Below are 24209 nucleotides of genomic sequence, written 5' to 3'. Positions count from 1 at the left end.
AAGGAGTGCAGTGAGAAACAAAGCTCTTAAAAGGGGGGAGCTTCTAACAGGGCATTGCAGTTAGCAGTAAGCCCAATACTGTGGTATCTATGCCACAGAAAAGCTTTGAGTACAGGATTTTTTTTCTCATCTCCTCCAAATTCCACCCCACCCTTAGACTAGAAATACTTACCTGACAATCACAAACACAAGGCAGAGAGAAAGGAAGTACCTGTAACTGCATGAGGAAAGGGGAGTGCTGAGGAAGTGGGAGATGTGGTTTTAAAGGAGAACTTTTCTATGGAAGAAAAAGAAACTTGAGGCTGCACCATCTTCTTGGTGCTTTCAGGAGATAGCAAGAGTGTCTAATTTATTCACCTGCTCTACTAACAGGGCAGTGAAAGGGGAGATAGTGGTGTTTAGTCTTTCTACAGGACAGTTTAAAGGCTACTAAGGAGTTAAAGCTTTCAGTGTATTCAAGTGAAAATGCTGGGAGGATTTCTAGGGCTTTTTTAGCCAGCCCTGTGGAATGGAAGAAAGTCTGAGCATCACAGCCAGATGGGCCTTCCTAGCTCTTTGACCTTGGGCAAGTTGGACAGCCTCCCTAGCCTTCACTCTTCACATCTATAAAACTGGGCGAACAGCATTTGCCCTCCAGCGGGCAAACTGTAAAAAACAAAATGCTGCAGAGTAGTACCTAATAACAGATTAAATGTTTTTCTCCAAACTTCAGGCTAGCCTTACTTAAAACGCCGGTGGCTGGCAAACAGAGCTATATCATAAACGTCGGTGTTCTCCCTTTCCCTTCCCTCTAACTTAGCAGAAAGGAAATCAAGTCCAAATTGAGAAAGTAACTTTCCCAAGGTTGCACTATTGGTTACCGGCAGGATTAGGGCTTAAAATCAGCTTCTTCAAGCTCAATGCGTTGCATCTTACCTCACTGAGAATATTCCCTTGGGGACACACCAAGCTTAGCAACATTATATGGGCTCAGATAGTCAATGCCAACAAGAGAGCAAGCTTAACTGCAATGTCAGCAGCTCCCTGTAATTCAGACACCCAAGAGTTAAACACACAGCCTCAGCTAAGGCTCCAGAGAGCTGCAGTTGGACACACTCCTTATGGGAGGAGGCCAGAGAGGCACTGAAATCCATTCCTTAGCGTGATTGGTTGATTCCCAAAGGGGTGGGGAAGAGGAAAAGGGAGAAGAATGTCACCCGATCCCCACGGGTAAACAACAGCAGGAGCATCTGCTCAGGTTTTCGACTCAATCTGTAAAATATTTCTGAACACTTGACCACCAAACTCTGAAGACTGTAACCTCTGACCTTCATGGACAAGAGAACACTTGTTCTTTTAATGACCAGATTCTTAGTAATACAATCTGGACGAGCAAATGTAACAAGACAGTTTAATATTTCTCCAGCACAAAATCAGTACTGAACGCTCAAGCTCTAGCTGCTGGCAATCAGCACCGCCCCCACCCCACCAGCCCCCAAGCCTAGAGAGCAACCAGCCAGCTCGCCTCCGCTCCCAGCATTTTTCTCAAACACTGCCATTTCAAAAAAAAGGATGAGACTACACAACCACATTCCCTCCTCGAATTTCTCCCCCTCCTCTTGAACAGGAGCTCCTCCTTTCTAAAAAAGGTATCTTATTGCAAGATGCGACCTCTCCATAATCATGTTAGCACACATGTGCCCAGAAGAGAGAAGAAAGGGTTTGGGCAGGGAGAAACCCAATACCTTGCCAAACCCATTGGGAAGTCTGCCCATTATTAATCCAGGACGGGGCCACTTAACTGAATTGGTTGAGGCAATGCCCTTCAATCCTGGCTCCATTCTTTCCCCCAGGGGAGGATGTAGAAAGGGCTTGTCTCCTGAAAATCTTATTATCCCCACCAACTCTCTTTTCCTCAGAAGTTTCTCTCTCATTTCAAGGACGTACACAAAATATTTCACCTCTGAGCAGAGAATTAGAGAGGCAGCTCCTCAAACCCAATACACTGTGGGGACTCCACAGGGACCCAACACTGAAAAGCCATGGAAAACTGCTTTCCCTTTGTTCTTCCACACAACCACAACTAAATTCTGAAGTTCCAATAATTGAAATCCATAATCGAGGGAATAACTAAAGTAAAACTGAAAAGAAAGCCTCCTACTGAAAGACTTAAACAGGAGGCCCTTTAAGAAACCAAGTCAGACCAGGCCCAATTGGAGCCCACCTTGGTGTGGCTCTGGGAACCAGGACTAGGCCCAGCCTAAACAACCTGGAACAGATGGGCAGACCCACCTCTCAGGGACTTTTGAAGACCAGGAATGACCTGAAACCAGTGTGGACTCAAGGAGCTAAGATTCCTCAACATGGGGCCAAAGCAAATCTGCTTCAGGAAGTGGCAGAGGCTGTTTGTGTCTCCCCTTTGTTTCTGCTCTATAACCCCAAAGCCGAATTTAAACTATGCTACCAATGCCCTTTGCTAACACAGATGTTCCATTTATAAGTCCCAGGAACATAAGTGACTCAGATCTTTTTCACAGGAACTTTCAGCAAATTACTTAAGGAGGTTCCACACAGTTATTAAAAACACAGGCTTCAGTGTCAGACAGGCCTAGGTTTAAATACCTGCTCCACCACTTTCTAACTCTCTGACTTAAACCCTCCAAAGCTCAGTTTCTTCATCTGTCAAATACGGCTTCTACCCTCTCCCTCACAGGGAAGGCGGTTAAGAATAATGAGGAATCGCAGGGGTGAGTGTGTGTGTACTTAGTGAGTACCTGATGCATAGTAAGCTCTCAGTAAATAGTAGCTGTCACTACACATTATTGTGAGGACTGTGAAAAAACCTCTACAAAAGAAATACCACTGCCAGCTGACACCTGTAGTGGCCTTCAGTACCTTACCTGTACCGTCACAGAGTGGAGATAGCATGAGAATGTCAAAGTGAGAGGGCCAACTACCTGCTGAGCAACATGCAAGATGACGGGGGAAGAGAGTGACGGACACAGCCTCTCCCTGCAGAGCAGCTCGTGCGGTGAGGGAGGAGACAGAAAGTGAGGAGGAGGAAGGGCACTTACCCAAGGGGGCCTCAGCATGGAACAACTGCTAGGCTGTGGTCCCCAGTGTGGTCCCCAGTGACAGGACTGCCTGCTGGGACGCCCTTCGGGCAGTGAGGGGCGTGGGCTGGAGGCATGCTGGAGGGTGAGGCCCATTCTGGAGGGGAGAGTGGGAACGTGGACAGAAGGAGGACTGTGGTCTTTTCTCTTCACCTTTTATCAGGAAAACATACCAAGCATGGAGTTGGCAACCGTGACTGAACATTTTCAGGCAAGCACTGAAGATTACTGCTTGTTGGGCTAGCGCAGCAGCATGAGTATTTTTAGCAAACAGACATGGGGCTCTGAAGGAATTATAATCATATAATCAAAAACACAGACACTCACTAGCAACTGCACTGGGCAAAACCAGAGAGGCTGGGTTCTATTCGTGAGCGGCACCCACTCTCAAACTAATGCTGCTGCTCTCTTTCTCTCTAACGAATTTTCATCATTACTATCCTAATCTGTCAAACTCACACACTCACCTCAAAACCTGCTCTGCTGAGGGGGTGGAACAGGGCTAGGCCACTCGTTGATCACGAAAGCACACATCCATCAGGAAACAGCAACATACTAGGGAAAAAGTACTGAACTGAGAATGAAAGGTACCAATCACAGACACAGCTCTGCCACTAGCAAGCATACCACAAATGTTAAGACTATATATAGCCTTGGGTAGATCATCTAGCCTCTGTGGGACTCAGTTTCCCCATCTGCAGAACAAGGGCAACTCAACAAAATCCAGCTCTGACACTAAAATGGCTCGAGGGCTAAGATGTTGTTCTCTACCCCACATTCTCGTTCAGCGTTGGGGCAGATATGCCATAGAAGAGCCCAGGCGTTAGGACAAGTGATTACAATTTACTCTCCAAACTAGACTGAAAGTTCAGGCACAGTAGAAAGCCAGCCACATTTCTGGAATACAAAAAGATTTTGGTACTTACAGTCTTGGCCCAGACCATTCATTTTATGAAGGCCAGGACTCTCTGTTCCTTGGATATTAAACCAGGAAAGAAAGCAACAGAAAGCAATGGGACAACGGTAAAGTTACCTGGCACGGGAAAGGGCACATTGTTTGCCTGCTAAAGGAGCCCTCCAAACACTATGCTGAAGATGTACAGGGGCCTTAGAGGAGGTATTCATTCCAAAAATACAGGAATGACAGTTACTATTTTTGTCCCATGGATCACAACCTGCAAGATGGGTGTAATCTCCACCGAACAAATAGTATAGTTAGAAGTAATCTTGCAACTGCCAGCACTCAACAAACTGTCAGCTCTTAAGAGAGGACTCTCTGGGGACGCAGAGCTGCAGTAACCAAGGGAAATGTATTCAGATTAGATCAGCAAAGGCCTCTCCGGTTCCACATGAGGTATTGTAGGGGGCAGTGGCACCGGCCAACACACAAGATTTATACAGTGAGCTCCCTGAATGCTGCACGTGTTCAGGTCAGAAGAGCTGCTGCCCTGCTACACACGACTCACAGAGCAGCAGATGCCAAGTGTCCTGTTCACCACTGCCATTACAGTTCCTCAAGAGAGCCTGCTACCTTTGTTTTCACAGTGGTTGCCCATCACTTTCAAGAAGAATTCTTACTTATTGTCCTGTTTCCATAACCTTTCCAACACACAAACATGCAAAATATGTGATATGTGCATACAATGGAGTATTATTTAGCAACAAAAAAGAATAAAGGACTAATGCTTCTGTAACATGGGGTGGGGGAGGTGGCATGAATACATGCTAAGAGAAACAGACCAGACACAAAGGATCACCTATTACATTGAGTCCATTTATATGAAATGCCCATACTAGGAAAAATATGTAAAAACAAAAAGTAGACAAGTGGTTGCCTAAGGTTTGTGAGGCAAGGGGATAGAGGAATTGGGAAATGAATAAGGGGTACACAGTTTCTTTTGGGGATGCTGAAAATGTTCTAAAATTGCTGGTGGTGATAGCTGAACACCTGTGCATACACTAAAAGTCACTGAATTGTATACTTTATATGGGTCAACAGTATAGTATCAATTTACACCTCAAAAAAGCTGTTATGAAGTGCTTCAAAGGAATTACAAACTCCTTTGGGAAGGGAAATTTAATGAGGGAGATTTGACTCTTCTAGCCAACCCTTGTTTTCAAAGGCCTGCCCTCAGTCCTTCCTATCAACTACTCATTTTGCTGTTCCTGCCACTGCCCTGCTGCAGTCTCCAGTGCAGACTCCCACCTTTCCCAAATTAACTGGGTCACATCACAGCTTTGCTTGGGTTTTAAAAGTCTACTTCTGCTCTATCTTGACTTCAGTGTCCTTCCTTCCACATCCAGTTTTCCTCTCTCCCTGGAGAAATACTGAAATCACTCCCCAACCCCTAGCAGTGGCTAATGACCTGCAACACGATGAAAAGAAGAGAAATGACCCTATAAAAGCATATGTTTGAGAGTTTGAAAAAAATCTGGGTTCTAATCAAAGCACTTAACAAATTATTTTAAGTCTCACTCTCAGTTTCCACTTCAGTAAAATGGGGAAAACACTACTTCATTTAAATGCATTATATACAAATTAAATGGGAAAATCTATGCAAATGATTAATACGACACCTGGTGCACAAAAGATACTCAATAAATAATAGCTATTATTTATAAAAGCCTTATGCCTAGTTTCTCCAGGCTGTCATCCAGATCAGCCTTTACATCAAAAAGGCAGCAATAAAAGCAGACCACTGGCACCAAGATGTTTACAATTGTTTTTCTCACTATTTGTTCTAAACCATCTTACTCACAGATCCCCAGTCTATTCCTAATATCTTTGGATTTTTTACTTCAATTTGTTTTCCAATTTCAGGACTCACTTGAACCTCAAACATCAGGCCTAGTGTTGCCTCTACAGCTCTGTGTTCCCTCTTCAACCATAATCTGTATTTATCACCTTAATTACAAACTTTAAGCTGCTCCAAGTAAGTAAGTAGCACAGCACTCAGTATCCTATTCCTCCTAAAAAGCCTATCATGGAATCAAAACAACTTAAGGTAGACTTTAGGAAGAATTGTGATGGAATCTTGTAATGGAATGCTAGGGAGCCATGAAAAATAATGCTGTAGAAATCACTAATGGCACGAAAAGATGTTTACAGTAAAGTAGGGAGAAGACGAAGCACACTACAAAAGTTTGCACAATGTGATGACATTTTGTAAGCAATTTTAAAATGTGTACAGATGCAAATAAAGCTGTGTAGAAACAAGATTAGAGCGATAAACAAGAAGAAGTTAAGAAAAAGTAATGAGGCAATTTTTATCTCATTCTTTTGATTTGCTGTATTTTCTTAATTTTCTTTGATTAATGTATATTACTTCTAAGAAAAAGATTTTAAGAACATAAAAAAAACCAACTTAAGTTATGCCATGCCTCTCAGATTTCTTGGCAGACACTACAGCCTGGCTCGGAGTCAGGAAGGCCAGGACCCCAGTCCCAGCTCCAGCACCTGCTCCACGTGTGATGTGGCCGTCACTGAGGCTTGCTAGGCTTGGTGCTCTCCTCTGGAAAATGAAGATGAACGTCCAAGCAGAGCACTTGGTACGTCATGATCTTCAGTGAGCCTCTGTGTCCCTACTCTCTGGTAGTGGTTCTCAGCTTGTATGGGCATTAGATCAGCAGGGGAGTCTGCTGAAACAGAGCTGGGCTCCCCCATCTACAGAGTTCCTGATTCAGCAGGTTGGGGGTAGGGCAAGACTGTACATCTGCATAAGCTCCCAGGAGATGCTGTGGGTCTGGAAACCACACTTTGAGGACCACTACTCTAGGTAATAAGAACAGTCTTCTTAAAATATGTCACACAGGTATTAGGCACTCTTTCAGAACAGTGATATTTCAGGAATATCTGCTCACTGGATAATGAATTAAATTCAAGCCTAATACTGCACATTCACCCAAAAGCCAGACTTTACAACATGAGATAATTCACTCTAAGACTTTGAGAGAACTTAAAGCAGAAGCAGGTAACAATTATTAGGACTGCATTTAGAGTATCTGACTTCATCATGGGACAAAATGTCTGAGAATATGGACCCGGATCAAACAAAATGTAAGAGACAGACACACTGTGACTCTACCGCGTGCTGCCCTGTGCCCGTCTAAGAAGAGCAGGGTCCACTGTGTATCAAGAGCACTTGCTTTTTGCTCTGGGTGCCCTCTGTTGACAAAAACAGACATAGCTACTTGCTCCATTGCTCCCTCCCTTTTCTCCTCCCACCCCAGGAGAGCCAAGAGTCCTTCCAGTGTGACTCAGATTTTAGAAGATTTCCAGTTATGAAATTTTCTACATAATCAGTATAGACCTTTTTTTCTTCCAGTTTTCCTAGCCACTTCTCTTTGCATCTGCACCTTCTCTCCCAATAGATTAACTTGCAGAATGGCAGAACAAGAAGTGGACAGCATTTGTAATGGTAAGTGACATTTAAATCACAACTGTTTCACTTCAGAAATGGCTAGTATTAGCACAGTAGGACTAAACTGCTTTTGTAAATAGTCTCCAATACAATATGAAACTGTTGTTATTTTAAAAAACCTAACTGGTTAAGTTCTTAGAGCTTCCATAGATGAAGATCTTTTACTAGCACCATTCCAGACAACAGAATGTGACAGTCTTAGAGCTGGTGAAAATCTCTAATACTATCATCTCCCACTTTCTCATTTACATGAGAAAACTGAAGAACCCAAAGAGGTGAAGTGACATATACAAAGTCACAAAATTAGTGACAAAGCAAAGTTTCCTGACTCCCTCATGACTCATGGTCTTTCCACTCCACTATATAGTCTTTATTTAGAATTTTTTTAGTCATTACTAAGACTAGGATAACTGCATTCTAACCACTTCATAAAGGATAAAGAAACTAGTAAACATGTAACAATTCCTAAGAGGAAAAGAAAACAAAAATCCTATCTTTTTCTACTGTGAAAATTAAGCCTTTCCTAATACCAATACTATCTTAATAGCAATCATTTTTAAATTAAAATATTCTTCACAGGGTCAAAAACTATACTATCAATAAGCAATGTATAAATCAAGAGTCAGTAAACTATGGTCCACAGGCCAAATCCACACTGCTGCCTGTTTCTGTACAATCCATATTCAGATCATGAGCTAAGATGGTTTTGCAAATTTTTAATGGTTGAAAAAAAATCAAAAGCATATTTCATGATATCTGAAAATTATGTAAAATTCAAATTTCAGAGCCCACAAATCAGGTTTTATGAGAACACAGCCACACCCATTCGTTTACACATTATCTATAGCCACTTACATGAAAAGCAGCACAGTTGGGTAGCTGCAACAGAGAATGTATGGCCCAAAAAAACCCAAAATATTTGCTCTCTGACCCTTTACAGAAAATATTTACACATCCCTGCTCTAAACTGTTGATAAACGTGATGTATGTACCTTTGCAGTGCTGGGTCATAAGTCCTATGGAGGCCCAAGCCCCAGTAATGAGCTCCCCATACCATTTAGCAGGAGTCCTGGACAGGGTGGGTGGCTAACCTCTACTGCCTGACAACCTGTTCTCTCTTCCAGAGAAGCCAAGGGCACTGAGCTAGGCTCTGGCATGTTTTCTAGTTAATATTTATCAGCAATTCTACAAAAACACATTCATTTTACAAATGAGGCACCAAGTCTCAGAGAGGTTAAATATGAGGCCCAAACTAGAGTTTGAATCCAGATCTGCTTGACTCCATGGTTCTTTGATCACTGCACAGTGGTTTTCAAACTGGTCCAGTCAGCTGCAGGCCTCACAGGCAAAAGGAAGCCAAGAGGGTGGGGCTCCAAGCCTTCTGTACCTTTTTTACTTGGACCACCCCACTTACATTTTGTAAATATTGTGTCCATGTAATTGTTTGAAAAGAGAATTTGCTGCTAAAAAATTTAGTCTGAAGATTACTGTACCTCTTCAAAGCAAAAGCTACATTTTGTGCCACAGCCTTTGGCAAATCTCTCATAAAACTGGTAATCTTAATTTCCTCATCTATCAATGGAGATTAAAACCCTGCTCTCCTGCAAGTAGACCTCATCAGAGTCCCACCAAGAGCAAATGAAAAAGGATATGAAAGCAATATGTAAACTATAGAGGACTACAGAAATATAATACAAAAGTATTATCCCCTGAGTTAATAGCTGGGGAGGGAAGCAAGTAGGGAAATAACAAAGTTTTTCCCTAAAGAAAAATCAAACTTGCAAGTAAAATATAAAAAAAAATAAACATTCAAGTAAACAAGAAAAAGACATATGCTCAATGGAAATAACATAAACTTAAGTCTAACACATTTAGATATAAATCCCAGCTTCACTAATTAACAAGTACATAGCTTTGGACAATGATTTAAATCTCTTTGAGCCATAGTTTCCTCACCTGCAAATGGGATGAAATAAAATAAAGCTAAATGCTTTCTTCATGACCCTGTAATGTGATCAGTGTTCAATACATGTTAGCTTTCTTTTCCTGGGAACCCCCCAATTGTCCTTCTAAAATTAAGACACACCTGCTGGCCTTAATGTATAGGTTACCTATACCAATAACAAAATAATAGAATTGCATAGCTAGAAGAATCTTTAGCTTCGATGATGCTATGATCCACATCATACCACAGAGCTTGTGAAAGCATAGGCTGAACGTGCTCTAAAAAAAAATGAAAGCTCCTAATAATAGAAGATACACAGGCAGCCTCCTGTTGAAAGGTTCTATTAATTCAATAAGGATATTTATTGAGTGTTTTAAGAGCCTTCTATGGCTCGATAAAATGGCAGATTTACATTTAATATCCACTTGACCAAACCCATTAAATCTGTAAGAGGCACTCTCTTGTTGAAGATCAGATATCTAACTTCTTAGGTATTAATTTTTTACATTGCTCTGGTAAGGCGAAGGCAATAAAAACCTAGCAAAAGTCTGAACAGTTCTTTTTCTTTGTCCATAGGGGAAAAAAACTGCACAGAATAGTCTCTGAATTTAAGAAGTTGGAATTTGGGTTTACTTTTTCATTTATCCCTTTATCAAATTCTTCCTGGGCACTAACTTTGTGCATAGTATTCAAGAATATCTAGAAGTACAGTAAGTTCCTTGTTCTCTCAGTATGGGTCATCAAACCTATTCACCATAACTTACCAGGTAGCGATAAAGCCATTACAAAGTGGAAAGAGTGTGCCTTGGGAGTTTAGTGGACATTAAGAGTCTGTTCTCAAATAAGTGTACCAGGTAAGACTTTATGGGGAGGTAGCATTTGAAGTGGGATTTCAAGGATGGTAAAGAATGGACTGTATTTTTAAACATGGAAAATACTATAGGTAAATAAATTAGAACTAAAACTCATATCTGATTTCAAAGTTACACCACCCCACCACGTAGTGCAGCTAGAAAGCAGAGTTAACTTACACGACACAGAAGAAAAAAAGACTGGGGCCAAATCATGGAAGGTCTAGAATATCCATTAGTTTTCAGAGATAAAAGCTAAGCAGAGTAATGATACCCCATTGAGAACAGAGCTGCGCCTTTGTTTAAATGCATGATTATGTAGAACTTGCTGAAATTATTTTCTGGTAGCACCAAATTTTCTAACAAAAGAACTTACGTCATCTGTTGTATTCCCCTACCTCTCCAAATCAACCCTAAGTCAGCTCAGTATAAGGTATATGGCTAGTGCTACTAACAAGATACAAAAATTTAATCTATAATTGAAATACAGAACTATACTGTCCACAAACTATGAGGCCTTTATTTAACTAGTTGGTTTCATTCTAAATTATCTGCCAGTGACTGTGTGCTGAAGAACAAAGCGCCAGGGAGATATATCAAGCTTCTTAAAAGTAACTCACTAAATAATGGCCAGGATTGGCTGTGAGAAGCCCATCTGCTGGGTGGGTGATACTAACCACCAGAGCAAGAATATGCTTACTAACCACCTGGCTGCCCCAAGCAATTCTGGAAAGATGAGTCTCCTAATTTTGAAACTTGCTAGTAAAGGAAATTCTACAATTTTCCTTTGTAAATAGTTACAGTGATTAATCATCTTTAGTTGTATCTTTCTTTTTGATGGCCACATTAAACCACTCATTATAACACAATTGCCTATATACAAAGTATCAGGTCAATCTACTAGAAAGCCATGCAGTGAATTATGATCCATCCATTTACAAAATACTTAATATGTAAATGAGTCAAGAGTTGCCCAAAAACTGTTCTGACAGCCTAAAATCACAGCAACCCCAAACTGAGCAAAAAGAGGCAAAGCTGGGGGAAGAAGTCCAACTGTGGCTTTATAAAAGAAGCCGTGATGAAGAAACCAGGTTCAGAAGAGTGAAGAAAGGCTGCCATCCTATGCAACTAACTTAAGCCACTTAATACACACAGATCCACAGCAGCCCTGCTGGATTCAGAGGTAAGAAGTTATGTGGTAAAAGTGCCCACTCTTTCCACAAGGAAGCCCTGAAACTCCTAAGAACCACAAAATCAAACCCACTGGAGCCAAAAGATCCCTTAAAGTAAAAGGAAGAAACTTTGGCCCAGAAACAAGAAGAGATTTTCTAGATTACGTGGAAAGCTAAAGGCAGAGGTTAGGACAACATCACAAAACCAAGCAGTTGAGTCATTCTTGGCCTAGGAAATTTTTAAAACCTTAATCCTTACAACCACCTTACAGAAGTAGGTACAGCTATCCTTACTTTCACACATGCAAAAACTGAGCTTTAGAAAAGTTAAATAATTTGCTCACAGTTCACAATATTTCCCAAACTCACTTGATCTGAGAACCTTATGGAAATACTCATGGAGACAATGTATTAAATTAGTAAAATGATTGTTTAGAGGCAATTAGGAAAGATGTCATAAAGTAGGTTAAGTTATGGCCAGGGATTTTAAGGGTGCTTGGGATTCTGCTAGGAAAAGGAGAAGTATTTCAAGCAAAAGGCACTAGGAAGAAAGAAATATTCAAGATAGATATTTGAAGGACTGTGAGGAGCCATACAGAGCAGGAGAAATATGTGGATAGGGTAATAATAAGCAAGATGGTTGTAGAGAGTCTTGAGTATCTGGCTCAGTTAGGCCAGATTTTCTTCAAGTCATAAAGGTCTCAAAAATGACTTCCTTTTTCCAGTGATGCTCCAATGACCCATAATGAGTTAGGTAAATAAGCTTACACAGATTTCATTTCCCTCACACAGACATATTTTGCTTGGAAAAGGCAAAGCTATGTTTCAGAGCTAGAAATTTCAAATCTACGGATATAATTCATTTCACATGGTAAGTAACTAACAATCAAAAAGATAATGAGAAAACAAATTTAAATCAGAGACTATGAGAACTAATCATTGCCTTATAAGCTTCCCTAAGAACTCTTTTCCATAAAATGAATGAGATAAACAATATACTGACCCATAAATTATCTCTAATCTTACAACAACTTTTCATAGTAGATACTATTCCTATTTTATAGATGAAGTAATTAAGGCTCTGAGAAGGGAAAAACTTGCCTAAAGTCATATAGCCTTCAATAGCAGAGCTGATATTTAAACACAAAGCCATGGTGTGGTTATATGTGTGTGCATGTGTGTGTTTCTACAGAGGAATTTCCACAAACACAGAACTACAGTGTCTTGGATTACAAAAAAAAAAATTCAATGAACCCGGCTGATCCTCTGCTATACCATATCCCATGGGACATGAAGAAAGCTGCATGATTCCTCTTCACCACATGAACAGCTTTCTTAACCAAACATGCCTGCCACTAAGGATCTGGAGATGGCTATGTCAGCCAAACACAAAGCTACTATAAACCTGCCAACCTTCCTTAGAGCAATCACCAGGCCTGAACAGAGACAGTCAAATGCTTGTTTTCACTCTTTTTTCATATGACAGTTACACAGAATTTGTCCAAACTTAGCAAATGAGGATGAAAGCAAAGTTTTGTTTTGTCTTACTGGGAAGTAGGGGAAAACTTGTCTTGCAAAATCTCATAACTCAAAAAGTATTTGCAAATTTTAAATTCTGACACAGAACTTGCATCCAGTATATATAAAGAACTCTTACAATTCAGTAAGAGGGAAAACAAACCAAACAAAAAGTAGGAAAAAGAGTTGAACAAACATCTCAAAAAAGAATGGCTAATAAGCATCTGAAAAGCACTCCCCATCATTCACCACTAGGGAAACGCAAATTAAAACCACAATGAGATACCAATACACACTCACTATAATCAAAAAGATGGATAAAAACCAAGCCACTCTGGAAAACAGTTTAGTAAAAAAAAACCAGTTTGGTAAAAAGTTAAGCATGAGCTTACTATAAAACCCAGCAATTCCACTCCTAGAAATCTACCCAAGAGAAATTAAAACATGTCCACACAGGGACTTGTAAATGAATGTGCATAACAGCATTACTTGAAATAGCCAAACTAGAAACAATCCAACTATCAACTAGCAAATGGATTAACAAAATATGGTAAATCCATACAATGAAATTACTATTCAGCAATAAAAAGTAATGATATAGTGATACATACTACAGCATCGATGAACCTAAAAAACATTCTAAATGAAAGAAGTCACACACAAAAGACTACATACATACATATGATCCCATTTATATGAAATGTCCAGAAAAGGGAAATTTGTGGAGTAAGAAGGCAGATCAGTAGTTGCCTGGGGCTATGGTAAAAGTGGTAATTAACTATAAAAGGATTCAATAGAGTTTGGCAGGATGATGGAAATGTTCTAAACTAGACTATGGTAATAGTGGCACTACTCTATAATTTTAATAAAAACACTACTGAGCACATAGGTTAAGATGGCAGCATGAGAGATGAGACAGAGACCTCCTCCCAAAATCACATCTACAATGAAAATATAATTAATACAACTAACCCTGAAAGAGCAACAGGAAAGAAGGCTACGCCACACTGCATACACGTGGAGAAAAGAACAGACCTCATGGAACAGGGTAACGTACCAAAGCCATGATCCGGTGGGACCCAAGCCCTTACCACACCCCAGCTCACCAAGAGGAAGAGAAACAGAGCAGGGAGGGAATGGAGGCCTGGGACTACTGAACACCTAGCCCTGTGGATCTGCTCTGGTGCTTTGGTGATTAGTGGAGTTGGAAAGCTAAGACAGGCAGAATACCTGGAGAGACTGAGATTCCAGCCACTTGTGGAAAACAGGGATCCATATCCAGCTACTCTGGGACAAAAGAAAGTCGGGCAGTCTGAGAAACATCCTAACAACAAGAGGGCTGCTAAAGGGGGCAAGGATTGCACAGAGCTTACTGCTCAGGAGAAAGGAAAGGTAGACAAACTTGTCCAGAAGCACTCTGCCCAGCAGGTTGGGAACTTTCAGGAGCTTCAGGCACTCCATCCACGTGGCTGGCAATGCAGCTCCAAGGCCCCCACCATGATATGCAGCCTGCTGCATCTTCCTCCCACCCAGACCGCACCTGGCTTGCAAAAATGGCAGCCCCTGCCCTGGCGTCAGATCAGTCAGAGGGAAGCCCCGCCGACAGCAGCTACAAAATCAAAGCATAGAGGCTTATACCTATGTGTTCGGCCCACTGGTTCTGGCAGTGAAGACAGGTATAGCAGCCGGGAAGCAGGTAACAGCTCTTTCCTCCCCCAGGCACCAGCACTGCTCCCCTGCAACCCCGACATTGGTCCAGGGGCTGAACAGCACCAGAGACTAGAGCTTCTGGGCACTAAAGGTTGCCAGATACAAATATGAAATGTCAAAGAAACCTGGTTCAACCCAAAATACCACAAACACCAGAAAAAGGGTCAAGTGCAGTTGAGTTCATCAATCTTCCTGAAAGAGATTTCAAAATAAAAATCATAAACATGCTCATGGAGGTACAGAAAAATATTCAAGAACTCAGGAATGAATTCAGGAACAGAAATCCAATCATTACGGAATACAATGGAAGGCTTTAAAAGCAGGTTAGATACATTGGAAGAGATGATAAATGAAATAGAAATTAAAGAGGAATACAAAGAAGCTGAGGCACAGAGAGAAAAAAGGATCTCTACGAATGAAAGAATATTGACAGAACTGTGTGATCAATCCGAATGGAACAATATTCGCATTATAGGGGTACCAGAAGAAGAAAACAGAAAAACAGAGAGAAAGTGTCCTTGAGGAGGTAATTGCTGAAAGCTTTCCCAAACTAGAGAAGGAGATAGTCTCTCAGGCCATCGAGGTGCACAGATCTCCCAACACAAGGGACCCAAGGAAGAAAACAGCAAGACATATAATAATTAAAATAGCAAGGTTCAAGGATAAAGAAAGACTATTAAAAGCAGCCAGAGAGAGAAATAAGATCACATACAAAGGAAAACCCAGCAGGCTATCATCAGACTTCTCAACAGAAACCTTACAGGCCAGAAGGGAGTGGCATGATATATTTAATGCAATGAAGCAGAAGGGCCTCGAACGAAGGATACTCTACCCAGCAAAATTATAATTTAAATTTGAAGAAGGGATTAAACAATTTCAGCTAAGCAAAAGCTAAGAGAATTTACCTCCCAAAAACCATCTCTACAGTGTATTTGAAAGGGACTGCTATAGATGGAAGTGTTCCTAAGGCTAAATAGCTGTCACCAGAGGTAATAAAATCACAGTAAAGAAAGTAGAACAATTAACTACTAAGCAAATACAAAATTAAATCAACTACCCCCAAAGTCAGTCAAGGGATAGACAAAGAGTACAGAATATGATACCTAATAAATAAAGAATGGAGGATGAAGAAAAAGGAGGAGAAAAAAAAGAAGAAAAACCTTTAGATTGTGTTTGTAATAGCATACTAAGTGAGTTAAGTTAGACTCTTAGATAGTAAGGAAGTTACCCTTGAACCTTTGGTAACCAAGAATCTAAAGCCTGCAATGGCAATAATTACATACCTATTGATAATCACCGTAAATGTAAATGGTCTGAATCACCAATCAAAAGACATAGAGTCACTGAATGGATAAAAAAACAAGACCAGTCTATATGCTGCCTATAAGAGACTCACTTCAAACCCAAAGTCATACACAGACTAAAAGTGAAGGCACAGAAAAAGATATTTCATGCAACTATAGGGAGAAAAAAGCAGGAGTTGCGGTACTTGTATCAGACAAAATAGACTTCAAAACAAAGAAAGTCACAAGAGACAAAGAAGGACATCACATAATGATAAAGGAATCAATCCAACAACAGGATATAACCATTATAAATATCTCTGCACCCAACATAGGATCATCTACATATGTGAAACAAATACTATCAGAATTACAACGGGAAATAGAATGCAATGCATTCATTCTAGGAGACTTCAACATTCCACTCACTCCAAAGGACAGATCAACCAGACAGAAAATAAGTAAGGAGACAGAGGCATTGAAGAACACATTAGAACAGATGGACCTAACAGACATCTACAGAACACTACACCCAAAAGCAGCAGAATACACATTATATTCTTCTCAAGTGCACATGGAACATTTTCAACAATAGACCATACACTAGGCCACAAAAAGAAGCTCAGTAAATTAAAAAAGACTGAAATTGTGACAACCAGTTTCTCAGATCACAAAGGTACGAAACTAGAAATAAATTATGCAAAGAAAACGAAAAATCACACAAACACATGGAGGCTTAACAACACGCTCCTAAATAATCAATGGATCAATAATGAAATAAAAACAGAGATCATGCAATATATGCAGACAAATGAAATCAGTAATTCAACACTGCAAAATATTTGGACGCTGCGAAGGCCATGCTAAGAGGGAAGTATATTACAGTACAGGCCTACCTAAAAAAAGAACAATCCCATATGAACAGTTTAAACTCACAATTAACAAAACTAGAAAAAGAGGAACAAATGAGGCCCAAAGTCAGTAGGAGGGACATAATAAGGATTAGAGCAGAAATAAATAAAATCAAGGAGAATAAAACAACAGAAAGACTCAATGAAAGCAAGAGCTTGTTCCTTCGAGAAAATAAACAAAATAGATAAACCCCAGGCCAGACTTATCAAGAAAAAAAGAGTCTACACACATAAATAGAATCAGAAATGAGAAAGGAAAAATCACTACGGACACCACAGAAATACAAAGAATTATGAGAGAATACTACGAAAAATTATATGATAACAAACTGGATAACTTAGAAGAAATGGATAACTTTCTAGAAAAATACAACCTTCCAAAAGACTGACCCAGAAAGAAACGGAAAATCTGAACAGACCAATTACCAGCAAGGAAATTGAAGTGGTAATCAAAAAACTACCTAAGAACAAAACCTGTGGACCACATGGTTTCACTGCTGGATTTTATCAAACATTTAGTGAAGACCTAATACCCATCCTCCTTAAAGGTTTCCAAAAAGTAGAAGAGGAAGGAATACTTCCAAACTGATTCTATGAGGCCAGGATCACTTTAACACCAAAACCAGGCAAAGACACCACAAAAAAAGAAAATTACAGACCAATATTCCTGATGAACATAGATGCAAAAATATTCAACAAAATACTAGCAAACCGAATTCAAAAATACATCTGAAAGATCATCCATCATGATCAAGAAGGATTTATTTCAGGGATGCAAGGATGGTACAATATTAGAAAATCCATCAATATCATCCACCACATCAACAAAAAGAAGGACAAAACCCACATGATCATCTCCACAGATGACGAAAAAGCATTAGACAAAATTCAACATCCATTCATGATAAAAACTCTCAACAAAATGGGTATAGAGGGCAAGTACCTCAACATAATAAAGACAATATATGACAAACCCACAGCCAACATCATACATAACAGCAAGAAGCTGAAAGCCTTTCCTTTAAGATTATGAACAAGACAAGGATGCCCACTCTCCCCACTTTTATTCAACATAGTTCGGGAGGTCCTTGCCACAGCAATCAAACACAAAGAAATAAAAGGCATCAAGATTGGTACAGAAGAAGTTAAACTGTCACTTTTTCAGATGACATGATATTGTATATAAAAAACCCTAAAGAACCCACTCCAAAACTACTAGATCTAATACCTGAATTCAACAAAGTTGTAGGATACAATATTAATGCACAGAAATCTGTTGCATTCCTATACACTAATGATGAACTAACAGAAAGAGAAATCAGGAAAATAATTCCATTTACAATTGCATCAAAAAGAATAAAATACCTGGGAATAAACCTAACCAAGGAAGTGAAAGACCTATACTCTGAAAACTACAAGACACTCATGAAAGAAATTAAAGAAGATACCATTAAATGGAAAAATATCCTGTGCTCATGGATAGAAAGAATTAACATTGTCAAAATGGCCATCCTGCCTAAAGCAATCTAGAGAATCAATGCAATCCCTATCAAAATACAACAGCACTCTTCAACAAACTAGACCAAATAATTCTAAAATTCATATGGAACCACAAAAGACCCCGAACAGCCAAAGCAATCCTGAGAAGGAAGAATAAAGCTGGGGCGGATTATGCTCCCTGACTTCAAACTCTACCATGAAGCCACAATAATCAAGACAATTTGGTACTGGCACAAGAACAGACCCATAGACCAGTGGAACAGAATACAGAGTCCAGATATTAACCCAAGCATATATGGTCAATTAATATATGATAAAGGAGCCACGGATACAAAGTGCAGAAATGACAGCCTCTTCAACAGCAAAACAGGACAGCTACATGTAAGAGAATGAAACTGGATTACTGCTTAACTCCATACACAAAAGTAAACTCGAAATGGATCAAAGATCTGAATGTAAGTCATGAAACCATAAAACTCTCAGAAGAAAACATAGGCAAAACTCTCTTGGACATAAACATGAGCAACTTCTTCATGAACATATCTCCTCAGGCAAGGGAAACAAAAGCAAAAATGAACAAATGGGACTATATCAAACTAAAAAAGCTTCTATACAGCAAAGGACACCATCAGTAGAACAAAAAGGCACCCTACAGTATGGGAGGATATATTCATAAAGGACATATCCGATAAGGGGTTGACATTCAAAATATTTAAAGAGCTCACACACCTCAACAAACAAAAAGCAAATAAGCCAATTAAAAAATGGGCAGAGAAGCTGAACAGCCACTTCTCCAAAGAAATTCAGGTGGCCAACAGGCACATGGAAAGATGCTCCACATCGCATCATCACAGAAATGAAAATTAAAACCACAATGAGATATCACCTCACATCAGTTAGGATGGCCACCATCCAAAAGACAAACAACAACAAATGTTGGCAAGGATGTGAGGAAAGGGGAACCCTCCTACACTGCTGGTGGGAATGTAAAATAATTCAACCATCATGGAAAGCAGTATGGAGGCTCCTCAAGAAACTCAAAAAAGAAATACCATTTGACCCAGGAATTCCACTCCTAGGAATTTACCTAAGAATGCAGGAGCCCAGTTTGAAAGAGACATGTGTACTCCTATGTTTACTGAAGCACTATAAATGGAAACAACCTAAGTGTCCATCAGTGGATGAATGGATAAAGAAGATGTGGTACATATACACAATGGAATATTTCAGCCATAAGAGGAAAACAAATCCTACCATTTGCAACAACATGGATGGAGCTGGAGGATATTATGCTCAGTGAAATAAGCCAGGCGGAGAAAGACAAGTACCAAATGATACTCATTTGTGGAGTATAACAACAAAGCAAAACTGAAGGAACAAAACAGCAGCAGACTCACAGACTCCAAGAAGGGACTAGCAGTTACCAAAGGGGAGGGATGGGGGAGGGCATGTGGGGAGGGACAGAGAAGAAGATAGGCACACATGGTGTGGGGTGGACCATGGGGAAGACAGTGTAGAACAAAGAAGGCAAACAGTGACTCTGTGACATCTTACTACATTGATGGACAGTGACTGCAATGGGGTATGCAGGGGGGACTCCATAATATGGGTGAATGTAGTAACCACATTGTTTTTCATGTGAAACCTTCATAAGAGTGTATATCAATAATACCTTAATAAAAAATTAATTAATTAATTAAAATACTAAATAACTACACTTACAGTGAATGAACATTATGGTATAGTTTTATTAGAAGGAAAGAGAGAGTGTCTAGAAAACTGGTCATTTCTCATCACTGAAAGTAGGAAGCCAAAGGACAGTGTCTAAAATTGATAAATCAAGAAATAGCAGAATAAGCATGTTATTTAGGCACAAGGCAACAAGTAGCAGAAGAAATAAAATGGTCTTTCCCAAAAGGAAAAAGCTTATGAACTACTTGCAGAATGAAATGATCTAAAACGCAATAGTAAGCTTGGAGCTGATGACATGGTTTGAGAAAAGTGCAGCAATACTAGATGCTGTGGCGTTTCCCAGTCCTCATCCACTAGAGGGTGTAAGGCACCACCATAGAGGACCTAAACCATTGATGGGGGACCTTATGTCAGGTATCAGGGAGAAGCAATCATCTGAATAAATCTTTCATGAAGACTGAAAGTGGGGTTCTAGACAACCTAGTAGGAAGAAAACAAAACAATTTCATACCTTCTATAATTTAAAAGCAAAGCAGAAGTATTTTTAGTGAAAAAAGAATCAGTTAAGAAAATTATTATAGATCGTGAGATACAGAAGGGGTGTAAAACATTTTCCTTCTGAACTAGTTATTTTAATCCACTCTCCAGGTGGAAGGGGGAGTGGGATAAAATTTCTAATTCAACACATAAATACTAGCTGGAATTGTCATGAAACACAGCAAATGACAAAGCTGTTGCCTAGACAGGCTAAGATTGCTTTTTTATTAGGGGTGAGGGGGAACCCACCTAAAATTCATTCTTAGCAACCACAATGTTTTTTTCAAAAATATAATAGACCATGTCACTTCCCTGCTTAAAACATTTCCATTAAATTGAAGATAATTTTCATCTATTCATTCAACAAATATTATTGATCTCCTACATGTCAGGCTCTGTTCTAGGTGAAGTCACAACTTGCACAGATATTTTACTGGGAGAACAGATAATAAAGCACATGCACTGGGTATCAGATAATGATTATTAGAGATTTGAAGAAAATACTGAACAATCAGGTTAGGTATGTGTGTATCTTTAGATTGGTGTGGTCAGGAAAGGTTTCTCTGAGGAAACAATGGAGGATATTCAAGTTCAAGGTACTGTGAGGGATAAAGTATACCTGTGATCTGATTGAGAAGGAGGTGAGGTTCTGAATGAAGGCTTCTGCAGATCTTAAGGTAGAGGAGGGATCAAGCTAGATGAGTTCAAAAATGGAAAGACTGCCCAGTAAAGCAGAAAAGAACTTTAAGAGCTGCAGAAGATGGATCAGAGGTAGGCAGTAAGCTCATTTAAGAAAACTTCTTTACCCATACAATGGGATATTATTCCACCAAAAAAAAAAAAAATGAAGTACTGACACATAGCTACATAGAAGAACCTTGAAAACATCATGCCACGTGAAAAAAGCTAACCACAAAAGACCAGATACTGTATGATTCCATTTATATGAAATATCCAGAATACGAAAATCCAGAGAGACAGAAAGATTAGCGGTTTTTTATGGCTGGGGTGGGGGATGAGAAATAAGGAAGTGACTGCTAAAGGGTATACAGTTTCTTTAAGGTTGCACTTTTAAAGGCAATTACTTGAATTCTATTTTTCAAAACTACACATTGCAATCCAACAGTGGTCCAGGAAATGCATTTTGCTCAATCAATTGCTGGTTGCAATTAACAATTTTTTTAATGGAATGGAATAAGATGGAAAATATCACAGTGCTTAGGAACATAGTAAGGATAAGCGTTATTTGGTAAGGTTGATTCCAAGTTATACTCACACATAATATGTGTGTATGCTGGGTCCTGATGTAAAAGTATTGCTTACTAGGAGTTCTGTCTTTTTTTAAGCTTGAAAGCACTGAGCTAGACTTTGGGCCATAAGCTATTTTAACAAACAAGATAGGAAGAAAACTTGCCAGAAATAAGTTATTCATGAGACCTCCAGGTCACATGGACTTTTTGTGCTGCAACATTCTCCAAAGATTCCACAATATCTTGTCACACTAACAACATTCCCATTCAAAGAAAAAAACTAACAAAAAAACACAAAAGAGAAATACAAGACATAGATGCTGAAAGTAGAGGGTTCAAGTCTAATTCTGCCCCTTACTATCTATGTGAGAAATTCATTTAAAAAGCTCTGCTTTCATTTTCTGAAAATAGGGGTAAAAAAGCCCACCCTACCTAGCAGAGCTACTGTGAAGATCAAAATTGAATACACATGAAGCACACATTGTAAACTGTAAAGTACTTTACAAACATTAGTTTTTATAATGTACTAATATTCTCAGTTCCACGGCTGACTCAGCACCTCAACCCAAACAAGAGTCTGTGCTATCTCTAATCTCAAATGTGAATGGCAATGTTTCACCCCTACACACACACAGGTCAAGTGTTAGGCAACAGGCAATGCCATAATCCCAAATCCTGATTATATCAGTTAAGAAGACATTCATATGTCTTTAATTATAGCTAGGATGACCACACATCCCATTCATCGTGGTTTGCCTGGGACTATTTCAACATTAGCATCCCCTTTCACCATCAAAAATGCCTTAACCTGAATGATAAATTATGTCATCATCCTTGTTATAGTAGACATAAAGTTGTGGCACTAAGAAGTGGCAAGGGGCTGGCCTTAGGACTCCCACTGCACTTTCCGAGAACCCCCTGAAGGCCATCCCAAATAAAAAAAGAATATTTGTAGAAACAGGTAAGTTTGGTGATTCAAGATGGTGGCATGAGAGGTGAGACAGAGAGCTCCTCCCAAAACAACATATATCATGAAAATAAAGTTAATACAGCTAATCCTAAGAGCAACAGGAAAGAAGGCTGCACAGGACTGCATACACCTGGAGAACAGAGCAGACCTCATAAAACAGAGTAACATACCAAAGCCTTGATCCAGCGGAACCAAAGCCCTTCCCCAACCCCAGCTGACTGGCAGGAGGAAGAGAAATGGAGCGGGAAGGGGGTGGAAGCCTAGGACTGCTGAACACCCAGCCCTGGAGATCTGCTTTGGGAGCAGGAACCTACATTGCAAGGTGCTCTAGAGATTAGTGGGGCTGGAAAGCTAAGACAGGCGGAATACTTGGAAAGCCTGAGATTCCAGCCATTTGTGGAGGACAGGGATCCACATCCAGCTGCTCTGGGACAAAGGAAAGGCTGGCAGTCTGAGAGGCTTCCTAGTAGTGAGAGAGCTGCAGAAGGGGCGGGGTTTACATGGAGCTTGCTGCGCAGGAGAAGGAATAGGTGGACAAGGTTGTCTGGGTGCACTCTGCCCAGCACAATGGGAATCTTCAGGAGCTTCAGGCACTCCATCCCCCTGGCTAGCTACTCAGCTCCAAGACCCCCCACAGTGATACACACCCTGTTGCACTTTCCTCCTGGTCTTCCGGCAAGGGCTCGAAAACCGGCAGTCCCTGCCCTGGCGTCAGGCCAGCCAGAGGGAGAGAACACCTAAGGCAGCTATAGACGCAAAGCGCAGAGGCTTACACCTGTGTGTTTGGCCCACTGGTTCCGACAGTGGTGAGAGATACTGCAGTGCAGAATCAGGAAACAGCTCTTTCCTCCCCCCAGGCAACAGCACTGCTCCCCTGCGACCCTCAACACCCCCGACATCAATCCAGGGGCTGAGTAGCTCCACAGACTAGAGCTTCTGGGCACTAGAAGGCGTAACATACAAATATGAAATGTCAAAGGAACCTGGATCAAACAAAAATCTTGCAAACACGAGAAAAAGGGTCAGATGAAACTGAACTCACCAATCTGCTTGAAAGAGAATTCAAAATAAAAATCATTAACATGCTCATGGAGGCAGAGAAAAATATTCAAGAACTTAGGGACGAATTTAGGACAGAGATTCAATCATTAAGAAATTCCGTATCTGAAATGAAACATATAATGGAGGAATTTAAAAGCATATTAGAAGTAGTAGAAGAGATGGCAAATGAAACAGAAATTAGAGAAGAGGAATACAAAGAAGCTGAGTCACAGAGAGAAAAAGGATCTCTAGGAATGAAAGAATATTGACCAATCCAAAAGGAACAATATTCACATTATAGGAGTACCAGAAGAAG

General features: G+C 40.1%; 1 protein-coding gene across 24 annotated transcripts in view; it reads right to left on the bottom strand.

Moving 5' to 3' along the window:
* Positions 1 to 24209, bottom strand: part of RBFOX2 (RNA binding fox-1 homolog 2) — a 292632-nt gene that overhangs the window by 162972 nt on the left and 105451 nt on the right. For 13 of the 24 annotated variants that reach the window (XM_057486406.1, XM_057486404.1, XM_057486402.1 and 10 more), the window contains exon 3: positions 3054 to 3245. The exons of the other annotated variants lie outside the window; for them this stretch is intronic. In XM_057486406.1, coding sequence (XP_057342389.1) covers positions 3054 to 3245 — 192 coding nt within the window. The remainder of the gene's footprint in view (positions 1 to 3053; positions 3246 to 24209) is intronic. 24 annotated transcript variants of the gene reach the window in all.

The sequence above is a fragment of the Manis pentadactyla genome, chromosome 10, assembly GCF_030020395.1.
Source record: "Manis pentadactyla isolate mManPen7 chromosome 10, mManPen7.hap1, whole genome shotgun sequence".
NCBI lineage: Eukaryota > Metazoa > Chordata > Mammalia > Pholidota > Manidae > Manis > Manis pentadactyla.
This window is presented reverse-complemented; position numbering and strand designations above follow the sequence as displayed.